A 21,473-nucleotide genomic window follows, 5' to 3' on the forward strand; every position below is an offset into this window, starting at 1 on the left:
GTACAGTTGTGTCCAAAATAACAGCAGTGTTTTCCCCTCTTTAGTCAGCTTTTTAATCAAAGTACATTGTTCTTCTGAACAATGTCTGAAATGGATTTTACTTTGATTTTCAGAGAGAAATGCACTACAACTGATGTGTACATTTGGTAGCAAATAAGGACAACTTGTTTGACACCTGTTTTTTTTTTTCACAGAATGAGTTGAATTCCACACTGCTATTATTCTGAACACACCCTTTCAATTAATCATTCAATTACACAGACTCAGCAGCATGCATGTCATGACTGTTGGGTCTGTTGATTTTCTATAACTCTATTACACCTTCTAGTGAATTATTTGGCATGTACAAATATAAGTTCTCCCACAAACAGTGATTGATCTGGTTAGTGATGTTGGACTGCTGTTATTCTGAACACAGCTGTAGCTTGAATTAAGCTTCCAGGTTTCTTTTCTTTCCAAATCTGATGACCACTGCTTCAGAATTAGTTTAGTTGTGGTGGGATGAAATGTGCCTGAAATCGAAGGTCTTTTGCAAAAGTCACAATTGTATTCTGTTCATAAATGATGTGAAAGGCTTGTTTTTGTCCTGCCTCTTCCTACCTCCTTGAACAATGACAAGGAATCGGATTACAACAACTATCCTTAATGCTTTATTTGTTGCTTATTATTTTTATACCCACTTGTAAATCATATTAGTCTTGTCAAATGCAATAAGTATCATTTTTAAAATGTCAGGGCTTACCTGAATGAAATCAAAGGACATGAAGGAAAACTGCAACAGAATAAAACATGTTTACATTCGTATTGATGATTAATTCCATAGCGTTTACAGCAGTGACCACAAAAATAGGCACCCCTATTGGCACACACATCAGTGCAACAACCCTGGAATAAATACGTCCTTAGTTGTCATCCTGCTGTTTTCACATTAGGCCTCCAGAGGAGACTTCCGCTGTTCGGTCTGTTCTTTTGGATTAAGGCTATTCTCCAGCTCACATTTCACTCCTTAACCTCTTTCAGCACAGTCCACTGAAGTGCGTCTTAATGGGCGTATCAGATTGTGACCTGATGATGTGCCTCAAACACTTCTGTCTTCTCATCTTAATAATCTGACATGCTTTGGTGCAAACTCAATTTTATGAGAGTGCTTTGTGGATAGAATTGTATTTGAAACTATTTTTGATATTTTGTCTGATTTTTTAAATACTGATTTTGAACATGTTAATAACAAAGTCATTAACACAAATACACAGGTTCATCAATGCCATGTGATTGAAAACTGTGCTTTAGTATTTGATTAAGAAATATGAGATTCGGCACCACCTACTTGTTCACAGACATGAGCAGTTTGGTTTTATACCCATCAAGACTGCACCCCAGCTTTGTGGGCATTCATTGACCACAAGCCTGCATGAATTTGACAAGGTGTCTTTTCTATAGACTGTAGGTCTTTTCATTATGTAGTGACTATTGCAAAGTGTTTGACAAAGAAGCCAGAAGAAGAAATAAGCCTTGCATAAATCTTGAGGTCTTTGGTGCTTATCGCCATATTCCGTAGCATAAAATGGTAAATGGTAAATGGACTGCATTTATATAGCACTTTTTTCATCTGCATCAAAAGCTCAAAGCGCTTTACAATAATGCCTCACATTCACCCCGATGTCGCTGCTGCCATACAAGGTGTTCACTACACACCAGGAGCAACTAGGGGATTGCCCAAGGGCCCTTAGTGATTTTCCGGTCAGGCTGGGATTTGAACCAAGGATCCTCTGGTCTCAAGCCCAATGCTTAACCACTACACCATCACCTCCCCTGAAATAAAGCAGATGATAGTCTACAAGTCCCTCTTGATGGGATACCAGCATGCAGGTTACTTCCCCAGTTAAGGCTGGTACCCATTGACAGCTGGTTGGACTAAGACCATGCAGATGAGGCAAACCGGAGTCAAATTCCTAGGTACTTGGCCAATAAAGGTTATTCTGATTCTGATGAAGTGTCTTATATAAATACACAAACAGGTAACGTGACTGGGACTTGAACCCACGTCTACATACTGGTTGCACAATGTCAAACTAAGGTATTTGCTCTATAATGGTAGAAGGTAGGAGATCGAAAGACAACTTAATTTTGATCTTTTGTATCCTGTTTTAACAAGCCATTGCACACAGTCTAAACTGCATAGCACAAGTGCATTTGGGGTGTGTCTGACTCCTCTTTGCTGTTTAGATGGCAAGCAGTTTGAATAGAAGTAAGACACAAGGTACAAATGTTTGGTCAATTAATCATGGGTGTGTTTTGGGCACAGCATGAATTACACCAATCTGTCATTACCTTTAAAAGTACTCGTGCACATTTCTTTTCAGATTGTGGACATAAGTGAGAGGTTTTCTAGTGATTTAACTGATCTGTGGACATTGAGTCTAAGCACGCAAGAGGAGAACAGCCACCAAAGCTGCCTGAGGTGAAGCAGTGACACAGTAATTAATGAAGTAATTTTTTTTCAGTTATGTTTTTTTATTATTATTTTGTGTATGTGCGTGTGTGTATATATATATATATATATATCAATCAATCAATTTTTTTTTATATAGCGCCAAATCACAACAAACAGTTGCCCCAAGGCGCTTTATATTGTAAGGCAAGGCCATACAATAATGATGTAAAACCCCAACGGTCAAAACGACCCCCTGTGAGCAAGCACGTGGCTACAGTGGGAAGGAAAAACTCCCTTTTAACAGGAAGAAACCTCCAGCAGAACCAGGCTCAGGGAGGGGCAGTCTTCTGCTGGGACTGGTTAGGGCTGAGGGAGAGAACCAGGAAAAAGACATGCTGTGGAGGGGAGCAGAGATCGATCACTAATGATTAAATGCAGAGTGGTGCATACAGAGCAAAAAGAGAAAGAAACAGTGCATCATGGGAACCCCCCAGCAGTCTACGTCTATAGCAGCATAACTAAGGGATGGTTCAGGGTCACCTGATCCAGCCCTAACTATAAGCTTTAGCAAAAAGGAAAGTTTTAAGCCTAATCTTAAAAGTAGAGAGGGTGTCTGTCTCCCTGATCTGAATTGGGAGCTGGTTCCACAGGAGAGGAGCCTGAAAGCTGAAGGCTCTGCCTCCCATTCTACTCTTACAAACCCTAGGAACTACAAGTAAGCCTGCAGTCTGAGAGCGAAGCGCTCTATTGGGGTGATATGGTACTACGAGGTCCCTAAGATAAGATGGGACCTGATTATTCAAAACCTTATAAGTAAGAAGAAGAATTTTAAATTCTATTCTAGAATTAACAGGAAGCCAATGAAGAGAGGCCAATATGGGTGAGATATGCTCTCTCCTTCTAGTCCCCGTCAGCACTCTAGCTGCAGCATTTTGAATTAACTGAAGGCTTTTTAGGGAACTTTTAGGACAACCTGATAATAATGAATTACAATAGTCCAGCCTAGAGGAAATAAATGCATGAATTAGTTTTTCAGCATCACTCTGAGATAAGACCTTTCTGATTTTAGAGATATTGCGTAAATGCAAAAAAGCAGTCCTACATATTTGTTTAATATGCGCTTTGAATGACATATCCTGATCAAAAATGACTCCAAGATTTCTCACAGTATTACTAGAGGTCAGGGTAATGCCATCTACTGGTGGTTGGCTCTCACTGCGGTATTGTATCACTTCCTGTTCCGGAGCACAGCGGTGTTTTTCTGTATCTGTTAGCTGTTTAATCTGCGCAGTTAGATTGATCTAGTTATCTAGATTACGATTTGTTTCCCAGTGTAATCTTTACGTGCCTTAACTAAAGCACTCATTCTGCTGAATCACCTCTAAATTATTTACACATTATTCACTTTGCGTGTTTTTAGGAATCCGCTAGCTTAGCGTAGCTACTAGCTCTTAGCCGATTTAGCATGGCGGCTTCTCCTGTCTCTCCCGCACTTTTCTGCTCTGGGTGTGAAATGTTTAGTTATTCCTCGGCCTCCTTTAGCAGTAATGGTACTTGTAATAAGTGTAGCTTATTCGTAGCTTTGGAGGCCAGGCTGGGCGAATTGGAGACTCGGCTCCGCACCGTGGAAAATTCTACAGCTAGCCAGGCCCCTGTAGTCGGTGCGGACCAAGGTAGCTTAGCCGCCGTTAGTTCCCCTCTGGCAGATCCCGAGCAGCCGGGAAAGCAGGCTGACTGGGTGACAGTGAGGAGGAAGCGTAGCCCTAAACAGAAGCCCCGTGTACACCGCCAACCCGTTCACATTTCTAACCGTTTTTCCCCACTCGACGACACACCCGCCGAGGATCAAACTCTGGTTATTGGCGACTCTGTTTTGAGAAATGTGAAGTTAGCGACACCAGCAACCATAGTCAATTGTCTTCCGGGGGCCAGAGCAGGCGACATTGAAGGAAATTTGAAACTGCTGGTTAAGGCTAAGCGTAAATTTGGTAAGATTGTAATTCACGTCGGCAGTAATGACACCCGGTTACGCCAATCGGAGGTCACTAAAATTAACATTAAATCGGTGTGTAACTTTGCAAAAACAATGTCGGACTCTGTAGTTTTCTCTGGGCCCCTCCCCAATCAGACCGGGAGTGACATGTTTAGCCGCATGTTCTCCTTGAATTGCTGGCTGTCTGAGTGGTGTCCAAAAAATGAGGTGGGCTTCATAGATAATTGGCAAAGCTTCTGGGGAAAACCTGGTCTTGTTAGGAGAGACGGCATCCATCCCACTTTGGATGGAGCAGCTCTCATTTCTAGAAATCTGGCTAATTTTCTTAAATCCTCCAAACCGTGACTATCCAGGGTTGGGACCAGGAAGCAGAGTTGTAGTCTTACACACCTCTCTGCAGCTTCTCTCCCCCTGCCATCCCCTCATTACCCCATCCCCGTAGAGACGGTGCCTGCTCCCAGACTACCAATAACCAGCAAAAATCTATTTAAGCATAAAAATTCAAAAAGAAAAAATAATATAGCACCTTCTACTGCACCACAGACTAAAACAGTTAAATGTGGTCTATTAAACATTAGGTCTCTCTCTTCTAAGTCCCTGTTGGTAAATGATATAATAATTGATCAACATATTGATTTATTCTGCCTAACAGAAACCTGGTTACAGCAGGATGAATATGTTAGTTTAAATGAGTCAACACCCCCGAGTCACACTAACTGTCAGAATGCTCGTAGCACGGGCCGGGGCGGTGGATTAGCAGCAATCTTCCATTCCAGCTTATTAATTAATCAAAAACCCAGACAGAGCTTTAATTCATTTGAAAGCTTGTCTCTTAGTCTTGTCCATCCAAATTGGAAGTCCCAAAAACCAGTTTTATTTGTTATTATCTATCGTCCACCTGGTCGTTACTGTGAGTTTCTCTGTGAATTTTCAGACCTTTTGTCTGACTTAGTGCTTAGCTCAGATAAGATAATTATAGTGGGCGATTTTAACATCCACACAGATGCTGAGAATGACAGCCTCAACACTGCATTTAATCTATTATTAGACTCTATTGGCTTTGCTCAAAAAGTAAATGAGTCCACCCACCACTTTAATCATATCTTAGATCTTGTTCTGACTTATGGTATGGAAATAGAAGACTTAACAGTATTCCCTGAAAACTCCCTTCTGTCTGATCATTTTTTAATAACATTTACATTTACTCTGATGGACTACCCAGCAGTAGGGAATAAGTTTCATTACACTAGAAGTCTTTCAGAAAGCGCTGTAACTAGGTTTAAGGATATGATTCCTTCTTTATGTTCTCTAATGCCATATAACAACACAGTGCAGAGTAGCTACCTAAACTCTGTAAGGGAGATAGAGTATCTCGTCAATAGTTTTACATCCTCATTGAAGACAACTTTGGATGCTGTAGCTCCTCTGAAAAAGAGAGCTTTAAATCAGAAGTGTCTGACTCCATGGTATAACTCTCAAACTCGTAGCTTAAAGCAGATAACCCGTAAGTTGGAGAGGAAATGGCGTCTCACTAATTTAGAAGATCTTCACTTAGCCTGGAAAAAGAGTCTGTTGCTCTATAAAAAAGCCCTCCGTAAAGCTAGGACATCTTTCTACTCATCACTAATTGAAGAAAATAAGAACAACCCCAGGTTTCTTTTCAGCACTGTAGCCAGGCTGACAAAGAGTCAGAGCTCTATTGAGCTGAGTATTCCATTATCTTTAACTAGTAATGAGTTCATGACTTTCTTTGCTAACAAAATTTTAACTATTAGAGAAAAAATTACTCATAACCATCCCAAAGACGTATCGTTATCTTTGGCTGCTTTCAGTGATGCCGGTATTTGGTTAGACTCTTTCTCTCCGATTGTTCTGTCTGAGTTATTTTCATTAGTTACTTCATCCAAACCATCAACATGTTTATTAGACCCCATTCCTACCAGGCTGCTCAAGGAAGCCCTACCATTATTTAATGCTTCGATCTTAAATATGATCAATCTATCTTTGTTAGTTGGCTATGTACCACAGGCTTTTAAGGTGGCAGTAATTAAACCATTACTTAAAAAGCCATCACTTGACCCAGCTATCTTAGCTAATTATAGGCCAATCTCCAACCTTCCTTTTCTCTCAAAAATTCTTGAAAGGGTAGTTGTAAAACAGCTAACTGATCATCTGCAGAGGAATGGTCTATTTGAAGAGTTTCAGTCAGGTTTTAGAATTCATCATAGTACAGAAACAGCATTAGTGAAGGTTACAAATGATCTTCTTATGGCCTCGGACAGTGGACTCATCTCTGTGCTTGTTCTGTTAGACCTCAGTGCTGCTTTTGATACTGTTGACCATAAAATTTTATTACAGAGATTAGAGCATGCCATAGGTATTAAAGGCACTGCGCTGCGGTGGTTTGAATCATATTTGTCTAATAGATTACAATTTGTTCATGTAAATGGGGAATCTTCTTCACAGACTAAAGTTAATTATGGAGTTCCACAAGGTTCTGTGCTAGGACCAATTTTATTCACTTTATATATGCTTCCCTTAGGCAGTATTATTAGACGGTATTGCTTAAATTTTCATTGTTACGCAGATGATACCCAGCTTTATCTGTCCATGAAGCCAGAGGACACACACCAATTAGCTAAACTGCAGGATTGTCTTACAGACATAAAGACATGGATGACCTCTAATTTCCTGCTTTTAAACTCAGATAAAACTGAAGTTATTGTTCTTGGCCCCACAAATCTTAGAAACATGGTTTATATATATATATATATATATATATATATATATATATATATATATATATATATATATATATATATGCAGAATGTACACTTGTTGTAAAGTTATATGTAGGACATATTTGAATACTGCACCATATAAACGCCAGAAACACAATGCACTCAACTTTATGGGAGACCAGATTTTTGGTGGTTTATGGATCAACTGCATTCTGCTGTCTAATGACAGCAATGCCCCAGTACTGAACCTGGCCACATCTCATTTCTGTGGTCACACAGACTAGCGTAATTGCATTCAGTATTTAAAGAATGAAAGGAGGTGAGGTGATGGTCTTGTGGTTAAGCGTTGGGCTTGAGGCCAGAGGATCCTTGGTTCAAATCCCAGCCTGACTGGAAAATCACTAAGAGCCCTTGGGCATGGTCCTTAATCCCCAAATTATTCCCGGTGTGTAGTGAGCACCTTGCATGGCAGCACCCTCACGTCGGTGTATGAGTGTGAATGTGAAGCGTAATTGTAAAGTGCTTTGAGCATCTGATGCAGATGGAAAAGTGCTATATAAATGCAGTCCATTTAACCCCTTAACGCCCATCGTCGCATATATGCTACAATCTCTGACTCAAATATGCAGCTTACCAAATTGACCTGTATGCCTGTTGTCGCAAATTTGCAACATACCATCATTATTATTATAACATTATAACATAAAGTCATTACCAGAATACCCAATATTACTATCTAGTTTTTGTGCAAAAGTGAAATTAATAATCTCAACATTATTTACCATCTACTTAAAGGCAAAAACACACACAAAACATTTTTTTATATACAGCTATATAAATTTGGGCGTTAAGGGGTTAAACAATATGGGTACTAGGCATGAAAATAACAACTGACAATTCTACAGTATTAGAATTAAAAGCAGAGCAAATTTTAAGTTTTGGGCTAAAATATGGCCAGATTTTTGCTGTGATTGTAATTCCATTACTGCAAAATTGGTTGGAAACTAGACACTCGCACTGCACTGTGCATTTATTTTGCACCTGGATGGACTTTTACTTCCCCACTTCCTTCTTAGTGCAAAAGGGCTTCCATCCATATAGTAAATGGACTGCATTTATATTGCACTTTTATGGTCAGAGCACTTTACATTGCCTCACATTCACCCATTCACACACACCTATGTCAGGGTGCTGCCATGCAAGGAGCAATTTCTTCTGGTCACAAGCCCACCACTTTAACCACTTGACCATCACCTCCCCTAAAATACATTAATCCTACCATTTTAATTTCCATTTTAATCATTACTACTGACCTAAGGCGACATCTGGATGTCTTCGGTACTGAGTGTCTTCAAAGGATCCTTGGGTAACACTGGAATGACTTTGTATCAAATGAGCAGTTACTGAGAGAGACTAGGTTGAGGAGCATCAGCAAAGGCATTTTGGCCATGTGGCCCATTTCTCTTTGAATGAATTGAGTGTCAATGATCCAGTAGATGGAGAAGCCCAAGGGGGCATTCATACTTCACCTGGTTGTGGCAGATAGATGGTTATTTTAGAGATGTGGGAATGGAACGGGTGTCTGCCTGGGTGGTTGCCATCCAGGTCCCGGAGCTGTTCTGTAGTGTTGTGGATGCGGTAAAGCGCAGCACCAGCACATGCTACAAGACCTGACTTGACTGTTGTTTATTTTCTATTTAAATCATGAACTTTGATCAAGTTAAAGTACCCTGGGTTGTATTGCAATGACCAGGTGTACCTATTTTTCTGGTCACTTAAGTGTTGTGTTGTTGGCCGATTTGACCTTTTAATGACCTACAGTAAGACCAGGCTGTTATTTGTTGATTTAAGATGGTTGTTACAGGTAATTAAAGGAAACCTGTGCTTAACTCTCATAAAACACTTGAGTATTGAGGGTTGTTTGTCATTTATATGTCCTGTAGAGGTCCAGGCTGTCTGCTCTCTTACTGACCTGACTCTCTTCTCTCCACACTAAAGTCTATTTTGGAAAGGAAGCTGTGCGCCAAAATAGGCACGTCAGCTATCTGGCATCATGGGGGGGGGGTTGGATGGGGGGTACCAGAGAAGAAAGAAAGAATAAGTCTAGTCCAACGCCCACCGAAGGACACTGGGGGATGGTCCACCATCCTGAATTTACTTGCATTTCACGGATATTTGACCATAAGGAGGAGATTTTTTTTAATTGGAATTTCTAATCACCAATATCTGAGTATCATCCTGAGAGTTTGGCAACCAGCTGAAGCTTTTACCTTTGCATTTTATCTGAGAATCTGAAGACTCAAGGTGAATAACGGAAAGTCTTGGATAATATGTGTGTAATTGTACTGAAAGTGGGAGCTATTTGTTTCAGCTAGAAATGTAGTTTAAATGGGGCACAGTTTAGCTTTTATTCTTGGAATGCATGTTTTCACACATCTGTTTAAGGAGGTTAGCTAGCTAACCTGCTGAAGCTAGTTGGCAACAACGACTTTAGCTAGCAGTGAGGTTAATGAAGTTAGCCTAAAGGTGTTCTTTTCAATTTGCTTGCCAGGTTAGAAAACAGTAGTTGGAACCTGACATAAATACTGATCATTTTGTATAAGAAACATAGGACGTAGGAAATAGACATGAGTAAGTTTCTGAAGTTTGCCGAACAGCTGATGGCTGATGTCCTGTCTTCTACAAATGGCAATGGACAGAGACGGGCTCTGACAGCTGAGGTTATTTTTGGGACGGGCAGTTCAAGCAAGCGTGGTTACAAAGCTGGGAAATGTTACCCTTTCAAAGGCACAGTTCAAACTTGTTAAAGGGGAATTTGTTTGTTACTGTTTGAAACATTTATGGAAAATGGTGTGGGCTGTATTTTATTTGTACTGTTAAATGTCCAGTGTGTCATAGTTATGTTGGGCCAGATGACTGCCAGATACGAATACTCACATCTACAGTGGATTTTATTTTTAAGCTATTATTTATAGATTCCGTGCAGCAAACTCTCACATTTCACATTGGTTTGGATGTATTTGACTCAAGGCTACGAAAAGGCTGTTGTACAACCCCAATTCCAATGAAGTTGGGATGTTGTGTAAAATGTAAAAAAAAAACAATACAATGATTTGCAAATCCTCTTCAACCTATATTCAGTTGAATACACCACAAAGACAAGATATTTAATGTTCAAACTGATAAACTTTATTGTTTTGTGTAAATATTTACTCATTTTGAAATGGATGCCTGCAACAATTTCAAAAAAGCTGGGACAGTGGTACGTTTACCACTGTGTTACATCACCTTTCCTTCTAACAACACCCAATAAGCATTTGGGAACTGAGGACACTAATTGTTGAAGCTTTGTAGGTGGAATTCTTTCCTATTCTTGCTTGATGTACGACTTCAATTGCTCAACAGTCCGGGGTCTCCTTTGTCGTATTTTGTGCTTCATAATGCGCCACACATTTTCAATGGGTGACAGGTCTGGACTGCAGGCAGGTCAGTCTAGTACCCGCACTCTTTTACTATGAAGCCACGCTGTTGTAACGTGCAGAATATGGCTTGGCATTGTCTTACTGAAATAAGCAGGACGTCCCTGAAAAAGACATTGCTTGGATGGCAGCATGTTTTGCTCCAAAACCTGGATGTACCTTTTAGCATTGATGGTGCCATCAGAGATGTGTAAGTTGCCCTTGCCATGGGCATGAAGTGTTCCTGAGCCCACGCAGTAAGATCCTTTACACAATGATGTAGTTTTTTAATGCAGTGCCGCCTGAGGGATCAAAGGTCACGGGCATTCAGTGTTGGTTTTCGGCCTTGCTGCTTCTCCAGATTCTCTGAATCTTCTGATTATATTATGGACTGTAGATGATGGAATCCCTAAATTTCTTGCAATTGAACATTGAGAAACATTGTTCTTAAATTGCTGGACTATTTTTTCACACAGTTGCTCACAAAGTGGTGATCCTCACCCCATATTTGCTTCTTAACAGCTGAGCCTTTTGGGGATGCTCCTTTTATACCCAATCATGACACTCACCTGTTTCCAATTAACCTGTTCACCAGTTGAATGTTCCAAACAGGTGTTCTTTGAGCATTCATCAATTTTCCCAGTCTTTTGCTGCCCCTGTCCCAGCTTTTTTGAAATGTGTTGCAGGCATCCATTTCAAAGTGAGCAAATATTTGCAAAAAAAAAAACAAAGTTCCTAAACTGTTGGACTATTTTTTCATGCAGTTGTTCACAAGGTGGTGATCCTCGCCTCATCGTTGCTTGTGAATGGCTGAGACTTTTTGGGGATGCTCCTTTTATACCCAATCATGACACTCACAATTAGTGTCATCAGTTCCCAAATGCTTATTGAGTGTTGTTAGAAGGAAAGATGATGTAACACAGTGGTAAACATACCACTGTCCCAGCTTTTTTTAAACATGTTGCAGGCATCCATTTCAAAATGCACAAATATTTGCACAAAAGCAATAAAGTTTATCAGTTTGAACGTTAAATATCTTGTCTTTGTGGTGAATTCAATTGAATATAGGTTGAAGAGGATTTGCAAATCATTGTATTCTGTTTTTATTTACATTTCACACAATGTCCCAACATCATTGGAATTAGGGTTGTAATTGGCTGTGTGTGTCTGTACTATGTCACATAACTGAACAAATACTACTTTTTGACCTAAAGTTGCAGTGTGTAGAATTTAGGGGTATTTGTTATTGGAAATGGAATATAGTATTCACAACTGTTTCAGTCAATCAATCAATCAATTTTATTTATATAGCGCCAAATCACAACAAACAGTTGCCCCAAGGCGCTTTATATTGTAAGGCAAGGCCATACAATAATTACGTAAAAACCCCAACGGTCAAAACGACCCCCTGTGAGCAAGCACTTGGCACTTGTTTGTTCATTAATGTATAATTACCTATGTTTTCAAGCTTAGAATGAGCCTTTTAAATCTACATGGGAATGGGCCCCCTCATAGAAGCCACCATGTTGATATAGTTGCCAAAAAGGGACTTACACCATATTTTGGATTTTACTGCGCAGGCAGAAGACTGATCAGTGACTCAGTGGTTACTCCCCTATACAGTCTTTATTGGTTGTTAGTGCAAGCTAATATGTTTTAGAACTCTAATTTGTATGAAATGGAGGTTCATGCATCTTGCTTCCAACAAGCAAAGGTGAGGGAACATGAATCCCTGTAGTCAAAGAAGTGAAATGATGAAGGGAAACAAAATCATAACTGGTAATGGCAATCTGCAACCCCATACCTAGATGACACCAAATCCAACAAACTGTAGAGTTACGCATCAACAGAAGGGAGCATGTCACTTTTGTTCATTTCTTTTTAACAAGATTAGCTCTATCCATGTATGGATTTGGATTGAGGAATAGTCCCATTTTTGAAATATTTTATCTCAAGTGGTACAATATGTTTGATCCCACAGTAATAGAGGATGCATCATCTTAATAATGCCCCATAAAATTACCCAACCTGTGTGATTCACCTGGACCTGATCTCTAGAACTATGTGTTTCAGTATGGCATAATAATAATAGCAACATAATCTACTAATAAAATACACAACCAATTACTAAAAGCAGGTTTCCAAATGGGAATAAATTGGTGTAATTTATAGTTATGTGTTGATCCATTCAAAACTTAAGGAATGACAGTCACAACTTTTTCAAACCGCACGGACACACGAGAGATACTCATTGATTAACACCTGGAGAATATGAAGCAATTCTTTAAGTATGCTTTTATTTAATGTTTTGCAGCATCATGTGATCCTCTTGTTTAGCAGGTAGCTTAGTGGAATAAGAAGCTGGGATTCCAATATGTACACCTGGGTTTGATTTCCATTCAAGCTATACCTGTCTGAGTCCTCGAACAAGACATTTAATTTGCATTGTCTCAGTCCACCCAGCATTAAATGGGCACCGGCCTTGGCTGGGGAAGGAACCTGTGGAACCATTGGTGGAACCACCACCAATGGGCCTCGGGCTCTATATCATGTAGGACTTCTTACTTTTAATATTTAGTAAAGTTTGAGTAATTACAAAACTCATACAAGTATGTATTTTCATACAGATTTTGAACAGACCAGCATCATGCCCTCATCATATAACAGGGCTCATTGCAATAATTTTATATTGTACTTCATCCAACTTAAAATGTTGATTTTTGCATTTAATTATATTTTACCTTCATCTAGATTTCTGGCAGCCTCAAAGCTCACTTGCAAAGGGCACAAATGATTAGAAATGTTCTCCATGATAAATATTTGTCCACATATTTTTTTCATTAAATTTCATCATCTGTCTTGACATCATGTCTTAAGAACAACGTTGTACATTGCCTCATGATGGCCTAGAGCAGGGGTGGACAATAGTGTCCCATGAGGGGCCAAGACTGTACAGGTTTTCCTCACTACCAATGACCTCAGCAATTGATTTAATTGATGATGAGGTGTTTAAATTGAAGGCAGGCGGTCATCAGTAAACCCACCTGCTAAGATGAGTAATTGCAATACAAATCTTCACTGTCTTGGCCCTTGATGCTCACCCCCGGCCTAGAGGTTAAAGTGAGAGCAGAAGATCCTCGATTTGATTACCCATCAGACAGGAAAATCACTGAGATCCCATTGGGCAATGTCCTTAATCCATAAATTGCTGCTGGTATGCAGTTATAAGCATGGCAGCATGCTGACATCAGTGTGTGAGTGTTTATGTGTGAATGAGTGAATGTGAGGCATCAACACAGTCTTGTTGCCATTTACGGTGCATCCGGAAAGTATTCACTGCACTTCAGTCGTTCCACATTTTGTTATGTTACAGCCTTATTCCAAAATGGAGTAAATTATTTTTTCCCCTCAAAATTCTACTTACAACACCCCATAATGACAACATGAAAAATGTTTTTTTTTTTTAATTTTTGCAAGTTTATTAAAAATAAAAAATGAATAAATCACGTGTACGTAAGTATTCACACCCTTTGCTCAGTACTTTCTTGATGTAGCAATTGCAGCCTCAAGTCTTCTTGAATATGATGCCACAAGCTTGGTGCAACTATCTTTGGGCAGTTTTTCCCATTCCTCTTTGCAGCACCTCTCAAGCTCCATCAGGTTGGATGGGGAGTGTCGGTGAACAGCCATTTCCAGATTTCTCCAGGATTGTTCAATCAGATTCAGGTCTGGGCTCTGGCTGGACCACTCAAGGACATTCATAGAGTTGTCCTGAATCCACTCCTTTGATATTTTAGCTGTGTGCTTAGGGTCATTTTCCTACTGAAACATGAACCATCGCCCAAGTCTGAGGTCAAGAGCGCTCTGGAGCAGGTTTTCATCCAGCATGTCTCTGTACATTGCTGCATTCATCTTTCCCTCAATCCTGCCTAGTGTCCCTGTTCCTGCTGCTGGAAAACATCCCCATAGCATGATGCTGCCACCACCATGCATCACTGTAGGGATGGTGCCTGATTTCCTCCAAACATGACACCTGGCATTCACACCAAAAAGTTCAATCTTTGTCTCATCAGACCAGAGAATTTTGATTCTCATGGTCTGAGAGTCCTTCAGGTGCCTTTTGGCAAATTCCAGGTGAGCTGCCATGTGCCTTTTACTAAGGAGTGGCTTCCATCTGGTCACTCTAAGAGGTTCTCCTCTCTTTCCGCAGAGGAATGCTGAAGCTCTGACAGACTGACCATCAGGTTCTTGATCACTTTCCTGACTAAGGCCCTTCTCCCTTGATCACTCAGTTTAGACAGGTAGCCAGCTCTATGAACAGTTCTGGTGGATCCGAACATCTTCTGTTTGCATATGATGGAGACCACTGTGCTCACTGGACCTTCAAAGCAGCAGAAATGTTTCTTTACCCTTCCCCAGATTTTTGCTTCAAGACAATCCTGCCTTGGAGGTCTACAGACAATAACTTTGACTTCATGCTTGGTTTGTGCTCTGACATGCACTGTCAACTGTGGGACCTTATATGTAGACAGGTGTGTGTCTTTCCAAATCATGTCCAATCAACTGAATTTACCCCAGGTGGACTTCAATTAAGCTGTAGAAGCATCTCAAAGATAATCAGTAAAAGCAGGATGCACCTGAGCTCAGTTTTGAGCTTCATGGCAATGGCTGTGAATACTAATGTACATGTGACTTCTTAGGTTTTTTTTAAAAATAATTTTGCAAAAAAACAAACACTTTTTTCACATTGTTATTATGGGGTATTGTGTGTAGAATTTTGAAGAAAAAAAATGAATTTTGTGTATTTTGGAATAAGGCTGTTGTTAGGTTCTTTTATTACGGTGAGACCTCCAAAAAGAATTGGACAGGAAACGGACTTCAAAGTTTAGATGTTGTATTGAAGAGTTGTTGCACCAGTACAGAGTTATCTCAGCGCTGGGATCTTGACCTGGCCGCATGCAAACACCAGGAACAAGAAACCCAGACTTTCTTTGTTCTCTAACTTTTATAACCAGCCTAAGCCACCCCCATATGGGTGGTCCTGAACCTGGCTTGAGTCAATGTCTATGTGAGCTCCAGGGTGGTGAAAGTGGGCGGTGTCTTCACGGTGTGTTCATGGTTGTTATTTAAAAATCTTATAGTGTGTGTCTATGTCTGTAGTGTAGTTTCACGCAATAAAACAGAGTGTTCCATCATGCCAATAGACATGAATGCTTTGGTTGTATCAATTAAACATATATAAAAAGATCAGATTGTTGCAAAGACATTTTGGATGTGTGTCAGCCATTTTGTGTTATGCATCATGGAACACTTTACACTGTAACATAAACAAATGTGGAAAAGTGAAGCGCTGTGAATACTTTCTGGATGCACTGTATGAAATCCCTTTCTGCACGAAATGGCCTAGATTTAATGATTAATGTGGATCCGATGGGCAGAAATATGTTTCCATTTGTGCCATACTTGTCATCAGATTGCAGGAGCAGGCATAAACGTCCAAGAATAGTATTTGATTCATGATTTCTGTGTAATTTATTTTAAATTGGACTTTGAAACATTCAGTTTATAAGCTGTATTGATATGAAAATGTCCTGTCACAAGAGTAATAATCACATTTGCTTTGATTACAGGAATTACAAATTACAAATTATGGATCCGAACCTTTTTGGAGGTGTACCCAGGTTTCTTACCCGCCCAAAGGCTTTCTCTGTGTGTGCTGGCAAGGACACTACACTCAGCTGCACTATAGTAGGCAGCCCAACGCCGCTGATCACCTGGGAAAAGGACAAGCTGAGATTGTCATCTGGTGGTCGCTTCAAGACCGTGGAGGATGGAAATGTATATCGCATCACTATCTACGACTTAACACCAGAGGACAGTGGCCAGTACATGTGCCGGGCCAAAAACAGTGTCGGAGAAGCTTATGCTGCTGTAACTGTGAAAGTGGCCCTGCCAGCAGAGATGCCACAGAGGGCCCCTGTTTTCACGGTGAAGCCTACATCTGTACGTGTGGGTTTAGGCGGTGATGTTGTTTTCAAATGTCGCGTTGCAGCTCACCCGGAGGCCAGTTTTGACTGGGAGAAGGATGGGCGCTACTTGGGGGAGACAAATCGTATCAAGATTGTGTCAGACAGCGAAAGTAGCACCTTAAGGATCCAAAGTGCACGGAACCTGGACGCCGGTACCTATAGCTGCAGGGCCCAAAACAGTGTGGGTCGTGCACAGGCAGCAGCAGCTCTAGTTGTTGATGCGTATGATTCTCGCCACCTGGGTGCAGATAAGAATACCTCCCTCCTGTCCCACCTACAGAAGCGCAAAGAAGAGATGAAGAAGGATGTATCTGTCCATCGTATTGAAGACAGCAGCTCCTTAATTTCAACCTCCTCTCCAGCTAGCATCTTAGAAGCCTTGAGTACAATCAGTACTGGTCATGATCAGAGGGTGTCCACATTGTCAAAGCTTCCCAAAGGAGTGTTCACTCGTACTTGCACGGTGACAGAGGGGAAACATGCCAAACTCAGTTGCTTTGTGACGGGTCACCCCAAACCCCACATTATCTGGAGGAAGGATGGCTCAAATATCAGTGAGGGCCGTCGACATGTCATTTATGAGGACCAAGCTGAGAACTTCATCCTCAAGATCCTGTACTGCAAGCAGAGTGATAATGGATTTTACACTTGCAATGCAACCAATATGGCTGGACAGACCTACAGTGCTGTGCTGGTGACAGTCAAAGGTAAGCCTTTAAATATGTTTAATGTTCATGCTACAGAATGGTTACTCCAAAGTTGCAGTTTCTGTGCTTCAAATTCAAATTTGCTAATCCTCTTCTTTCTTTTGGATCTGTCTGCCTATTTTTTAAACCATAAAAATGCAGTAGTACAGTGGCGAAGCATCATTGCTCACTTTTTGCAGAAAGTGTGAAACTTGGTACAGAGCTTGTACATGATCGATCTTTCAAATGGGGAAAAAAAGGAAAAAAATTCACAACCCCTCAGTGTGGTGAATTTCAATATGGCAGCCATTTTTTTTAAATTTTTTTTTTTTTGCATATTCCTTACTGTAACTCCACATCAGAGCAAGATAGAAGTACCATTTTTGGACAAAACCCTATGTTTTTAAGGTCAAGGAAACCAATGGAAAAACTTTCATTTTTGCCTCATGTCGGCCATATTGGATTCAAGATGGCAATCTTCCAGACACAGAAGGTGTAATATCTACTTTGTCTGAAGCAGTATTAATTTAATACCAACACCTATTACTTTTATTTCTGATTAAAAAAGGGCTGTGACTTTTACTTACTAAAAGTATATTGTCTGCTTCAGCAAACTGACATTCTGTTGTTTCTTAACGCTGCTCCACTTCCTTATAGTGAGTGTGAAAAACATCGCCACCATCTTGAAATCCAGTATGGCCACCATTTCCCAAACACCTGCCGCACCCATATTGTTTCATAATGTTGAAATGATGCTTATGTACACATCATATTCTGTGTTTAGAGCCATATAGTATTACAGACATAGGTGAAATGTAATTTTGGCAAACCTATCTGAAGTCAGGATGACGCCACCAGGGGGCATGAACTTTTGATTGCATTAAAAAAAAATTATGATTCCTATACATGGTAGTATCCCTGTGCCAAGTTTCATGCTTTCTGCAAAAACTGAAGGATTTTGGTGAAACTCTTGCCTGAGCCACTGTACTAATAAGGCCACAAATTAATGGACCCAGAATTTTGATTTTTTTTATTTGCAATTTCCACAGGAAGTGGAAATTGGGTCAAATCTTTCAGTTGCTACTCTTCTTAGCATTTCTTATTAGATCACACTGAATTTTTTTGCCATGCAAACTAGTCCCATTGGGCAACAAATATAATTGTGAATATAAATAGAATTGTGAATGTTCATATTTCTCAGAAAGCAGACATATAAAGGACCAAAATACAAAACTACACCCTTCCTATGGTTCTCATTGGACAGTTGGTCCATAAACAAATATGAGAATAAAACCCCATCATCTTCTTGCTCTGTTCAGAAGAAATGGAGGTCATTACTGTGTGGTAGAGATACTTACAAAGATTGCCTTTTTAACAAATTGAAATAAATAAATGTATTCTGAGTGTCTGAGTGGAACTTTCTGGTGGATTCAGCTTATTGTTACATACGTTTATACTGTAGGATTACTTTCTCTCTGGGTGGTACCTTAACCTCTCAGAATGTCAGCAAAAGCAAACATTTTTAGGAGGTGGAGGGTAAGCAAGAAACCCTGTCTGCGTGTCTGTCTGTCTGTTTTTGGATGCTTTGTCCTTTGTTTCAAGGAAGCGTTCAGTTAATTTTGGTGGTGCTTGACGTAGATGGTATAAAAGGCATGTTATTGCGGTAGTTACATAAATTTGCAGAATACATGATAGTAATGCTTCATGGGTACTCCATGGTACTTTTATATTTTGTATTTAACAGCCTGGATTTGATTTTGGTATGGTTCCATGATTTCTTTCCATGCCGTAAGACCTGGTTGAACCAATCATATCTAAGAACAGATAATTAAAATGTGGATCCTTGTGTGATACAGCTTGGTCAATACCTCAGCATCTTGGTGTGACACTAAGCACCCAAAGAGGTGTATGCTTTAGTCGTGTATTAATCTTGAGCTGTCATATCTCCTGTCAGTGAGTGTAAACAATTTAGTCATCATGGGTCACAACTGGTGTCCTGTCAGTGATGGGATGGGGAAGAACATTGGAAATTGTGTTGAATTGAATTACAGGACGCCCCTAACACAGTCACATGACACCCAAAAAGGCTATAAATTTTACAGGGCAACATGGTTGTAATTTACCACCACTGCCCCCGCACCGCCCACACACACACTGCTTTATTATTGACGTTGTTTAATTCAAGGGCAAATTAAGGCTTAGGTTGTATTTAGTTTGTTGATTAATCATGGTACTGCTGGGATAGGTTCGCACCTCCCCTACTCCTCGCCCATTCCCCGTGACCCTTAACTGGACTAAATGGATTTACAAATTGAATGACTTAATCACAGGTATGCTTTAGATTAACAGCAGTGTAGACTTAAATTTGCTGCATTGTTGTTTCGATGGGTAACTCTGTAGGTGATAGAAATGAGAGGTTTTATGTTGAGGGAATGAGTTTGCATTCAAAGTCTCAAAAGCATGCAGCAGGTCAATTAGGAGAACAGCATCCACCAGAGCTCCCTGAGGTGAAGCGGTTGAGCACATTGTTCGTGCAACATCGTATCCCACCAAGTATAGAAAGCCCTCATGCTTGGATCGTCCTGTAGTCAGCCACACTTGCGGTATTCCCTGCAACAGGGAGAAAGAAAACCAGCCTAAAAATAGTTATTAAAGCTTTGTATTTTTCCATTAGCATTTATGTTTTTAACCTTTTTAATTTAGGTTGAGTTTTGATGTAGTCTGATAAGTGCTAATGAGGAGTCTGAGTGCTAATGCACATCCCTGTGTCCAAGTGGAGTGTACACATCATGAACCCTGTATGTAAGTCGTGTCTGATTATTGCACCATTCAAACAACAGGGAAACTCTGCGATCAACCGTAGAGCAGGTTTTTGGCAGTTTATGGTGCAGTCAATTTCTGCTGCCTCACAACAGTGATACACCAGCATTGTGCATGAACAGACCTTATTTTAAGTCCAAGCCACCCATGGATGCCTAAATAAGTGCAAGTAGACTTACTGTTTAAACAACATGGGCACTGGGTGTGAAAATGACAACTGCATTGGCTGGAAACTAGGGATGCTTTTTGTTGGGTGTAAGATAGGGTTCAAAAGCCCCGTTCTCACTTTCACGGGTATGCAGCTTGGAAGGTCATGGTTTGATACCTTGTTCATACTTTGGAAAATCTTAGTGGGTCTGGAAGGGTATCCATGCTATCTTTGGATATTCCATCGCTGTGCTTGTTTTAACTGTAGCAGGAATTTCTGTTGTGTGGGCCGCCAGAAGAGGATGTACTGCTGGCCCACCACCAAAGGGCGCCCTGCCTGAAGTGCGGGCTTCAGGCACGAGAGGGCGCTGCCGACACGGACACATCCGGGAGTGACAGCTGTCACTCATTAATTCCTGACAGCTGTCACACATTCTTCATCATCGCACTCCATAAAGACCAGACGTCATCTCCACCTCATCGCCGAGATATCATACTTCATGGTTCCTTTTTCTGTGGAGGCTGAGTGAGTGCAGGACGGCACTCTTTTCCCCTGAGGAATCACTGCGGTACTCTGCAACATATTGAGTGAGAGGTGGAGGTGGCATTCCCACCGCTGTTGTTACTGGGTGTACACACACCCACACTTGACTGTCTTTGTTCTTCGCCAGCAGTACAAGATCCGACAGTCGGGGACGGTGATCACCTGGGAATTCGGGACTTGGCGGCTCCAGTATTCACCAGGTTCTGTGGGGGCGGAAATCGTGTGGTTCCGGCTCTTCTCAGGACAGACGTCTTCTATCCTTGAGCCTGCCCACACGTCACCTTTGTAATTTGACTGTAATTATATTCTGAGATTGTCTGTATGTTCGTTGTGCACGTTTCACATTAAATTGTTACCTTTTGGCTCATCTATTGACCGTTCATTTGCGCCCCCTGTTGTGGGTCCGTGTCACTACACTTTCACAACAGGATATCTCGGCCAGCGTCATGGACTTCGAGGGGCGTCACCCGGCTGTTGAACGACCAATGGGAGAGCAGGGAGCGCAGGCGTCTGCGGGAGGCGTGATTGGTGAGCTACAGCACATTCTCACCACCTTTACGGCTCGGTTGGACCAAATGACCGAGCAAAACATCCTCCTGAACCGCAGGGTGGAGGCTCTCT

General features: G+C 40.9%; 1 protein-coding gene across 1 annotated transcript in view; it reads left to right on the forward strand.

Annotated features, from left to right (window-relative positions):
* Window positions 1-16,275: 16,275 nt before the first annotated feature.
* Window positions 16,276-21,473, forward strand: part of LOC117521280 (obscurin-like) — a 140,769-nt gene continuing 135,571 nt past the window's right edge. The window contains exon 1 of the mRNA XM_034182604.1: window positions 16,276-17,362. Within this exon, the coding sequence (XP_034038495.1) occupies window positions 16,276-17,362 (1,087 nt within the window). The remainder of the gene's footprint in view (window positions 17,363-21,473) is intronic.

Source organism: Thalassophryne amazonica, chromosome 12, assembly GCF_902500255.1.
Source record: "Thalassophryne amazonica chromosome 12, fThaAma1.1, whole genome shotgun sequence".
NCBI lineage: Eukaryota > Metazoa > Chordata > Actinopteri > Batrachoidiformes > Batrachoididae > Thalassophryne > Thalassophryne amazonica.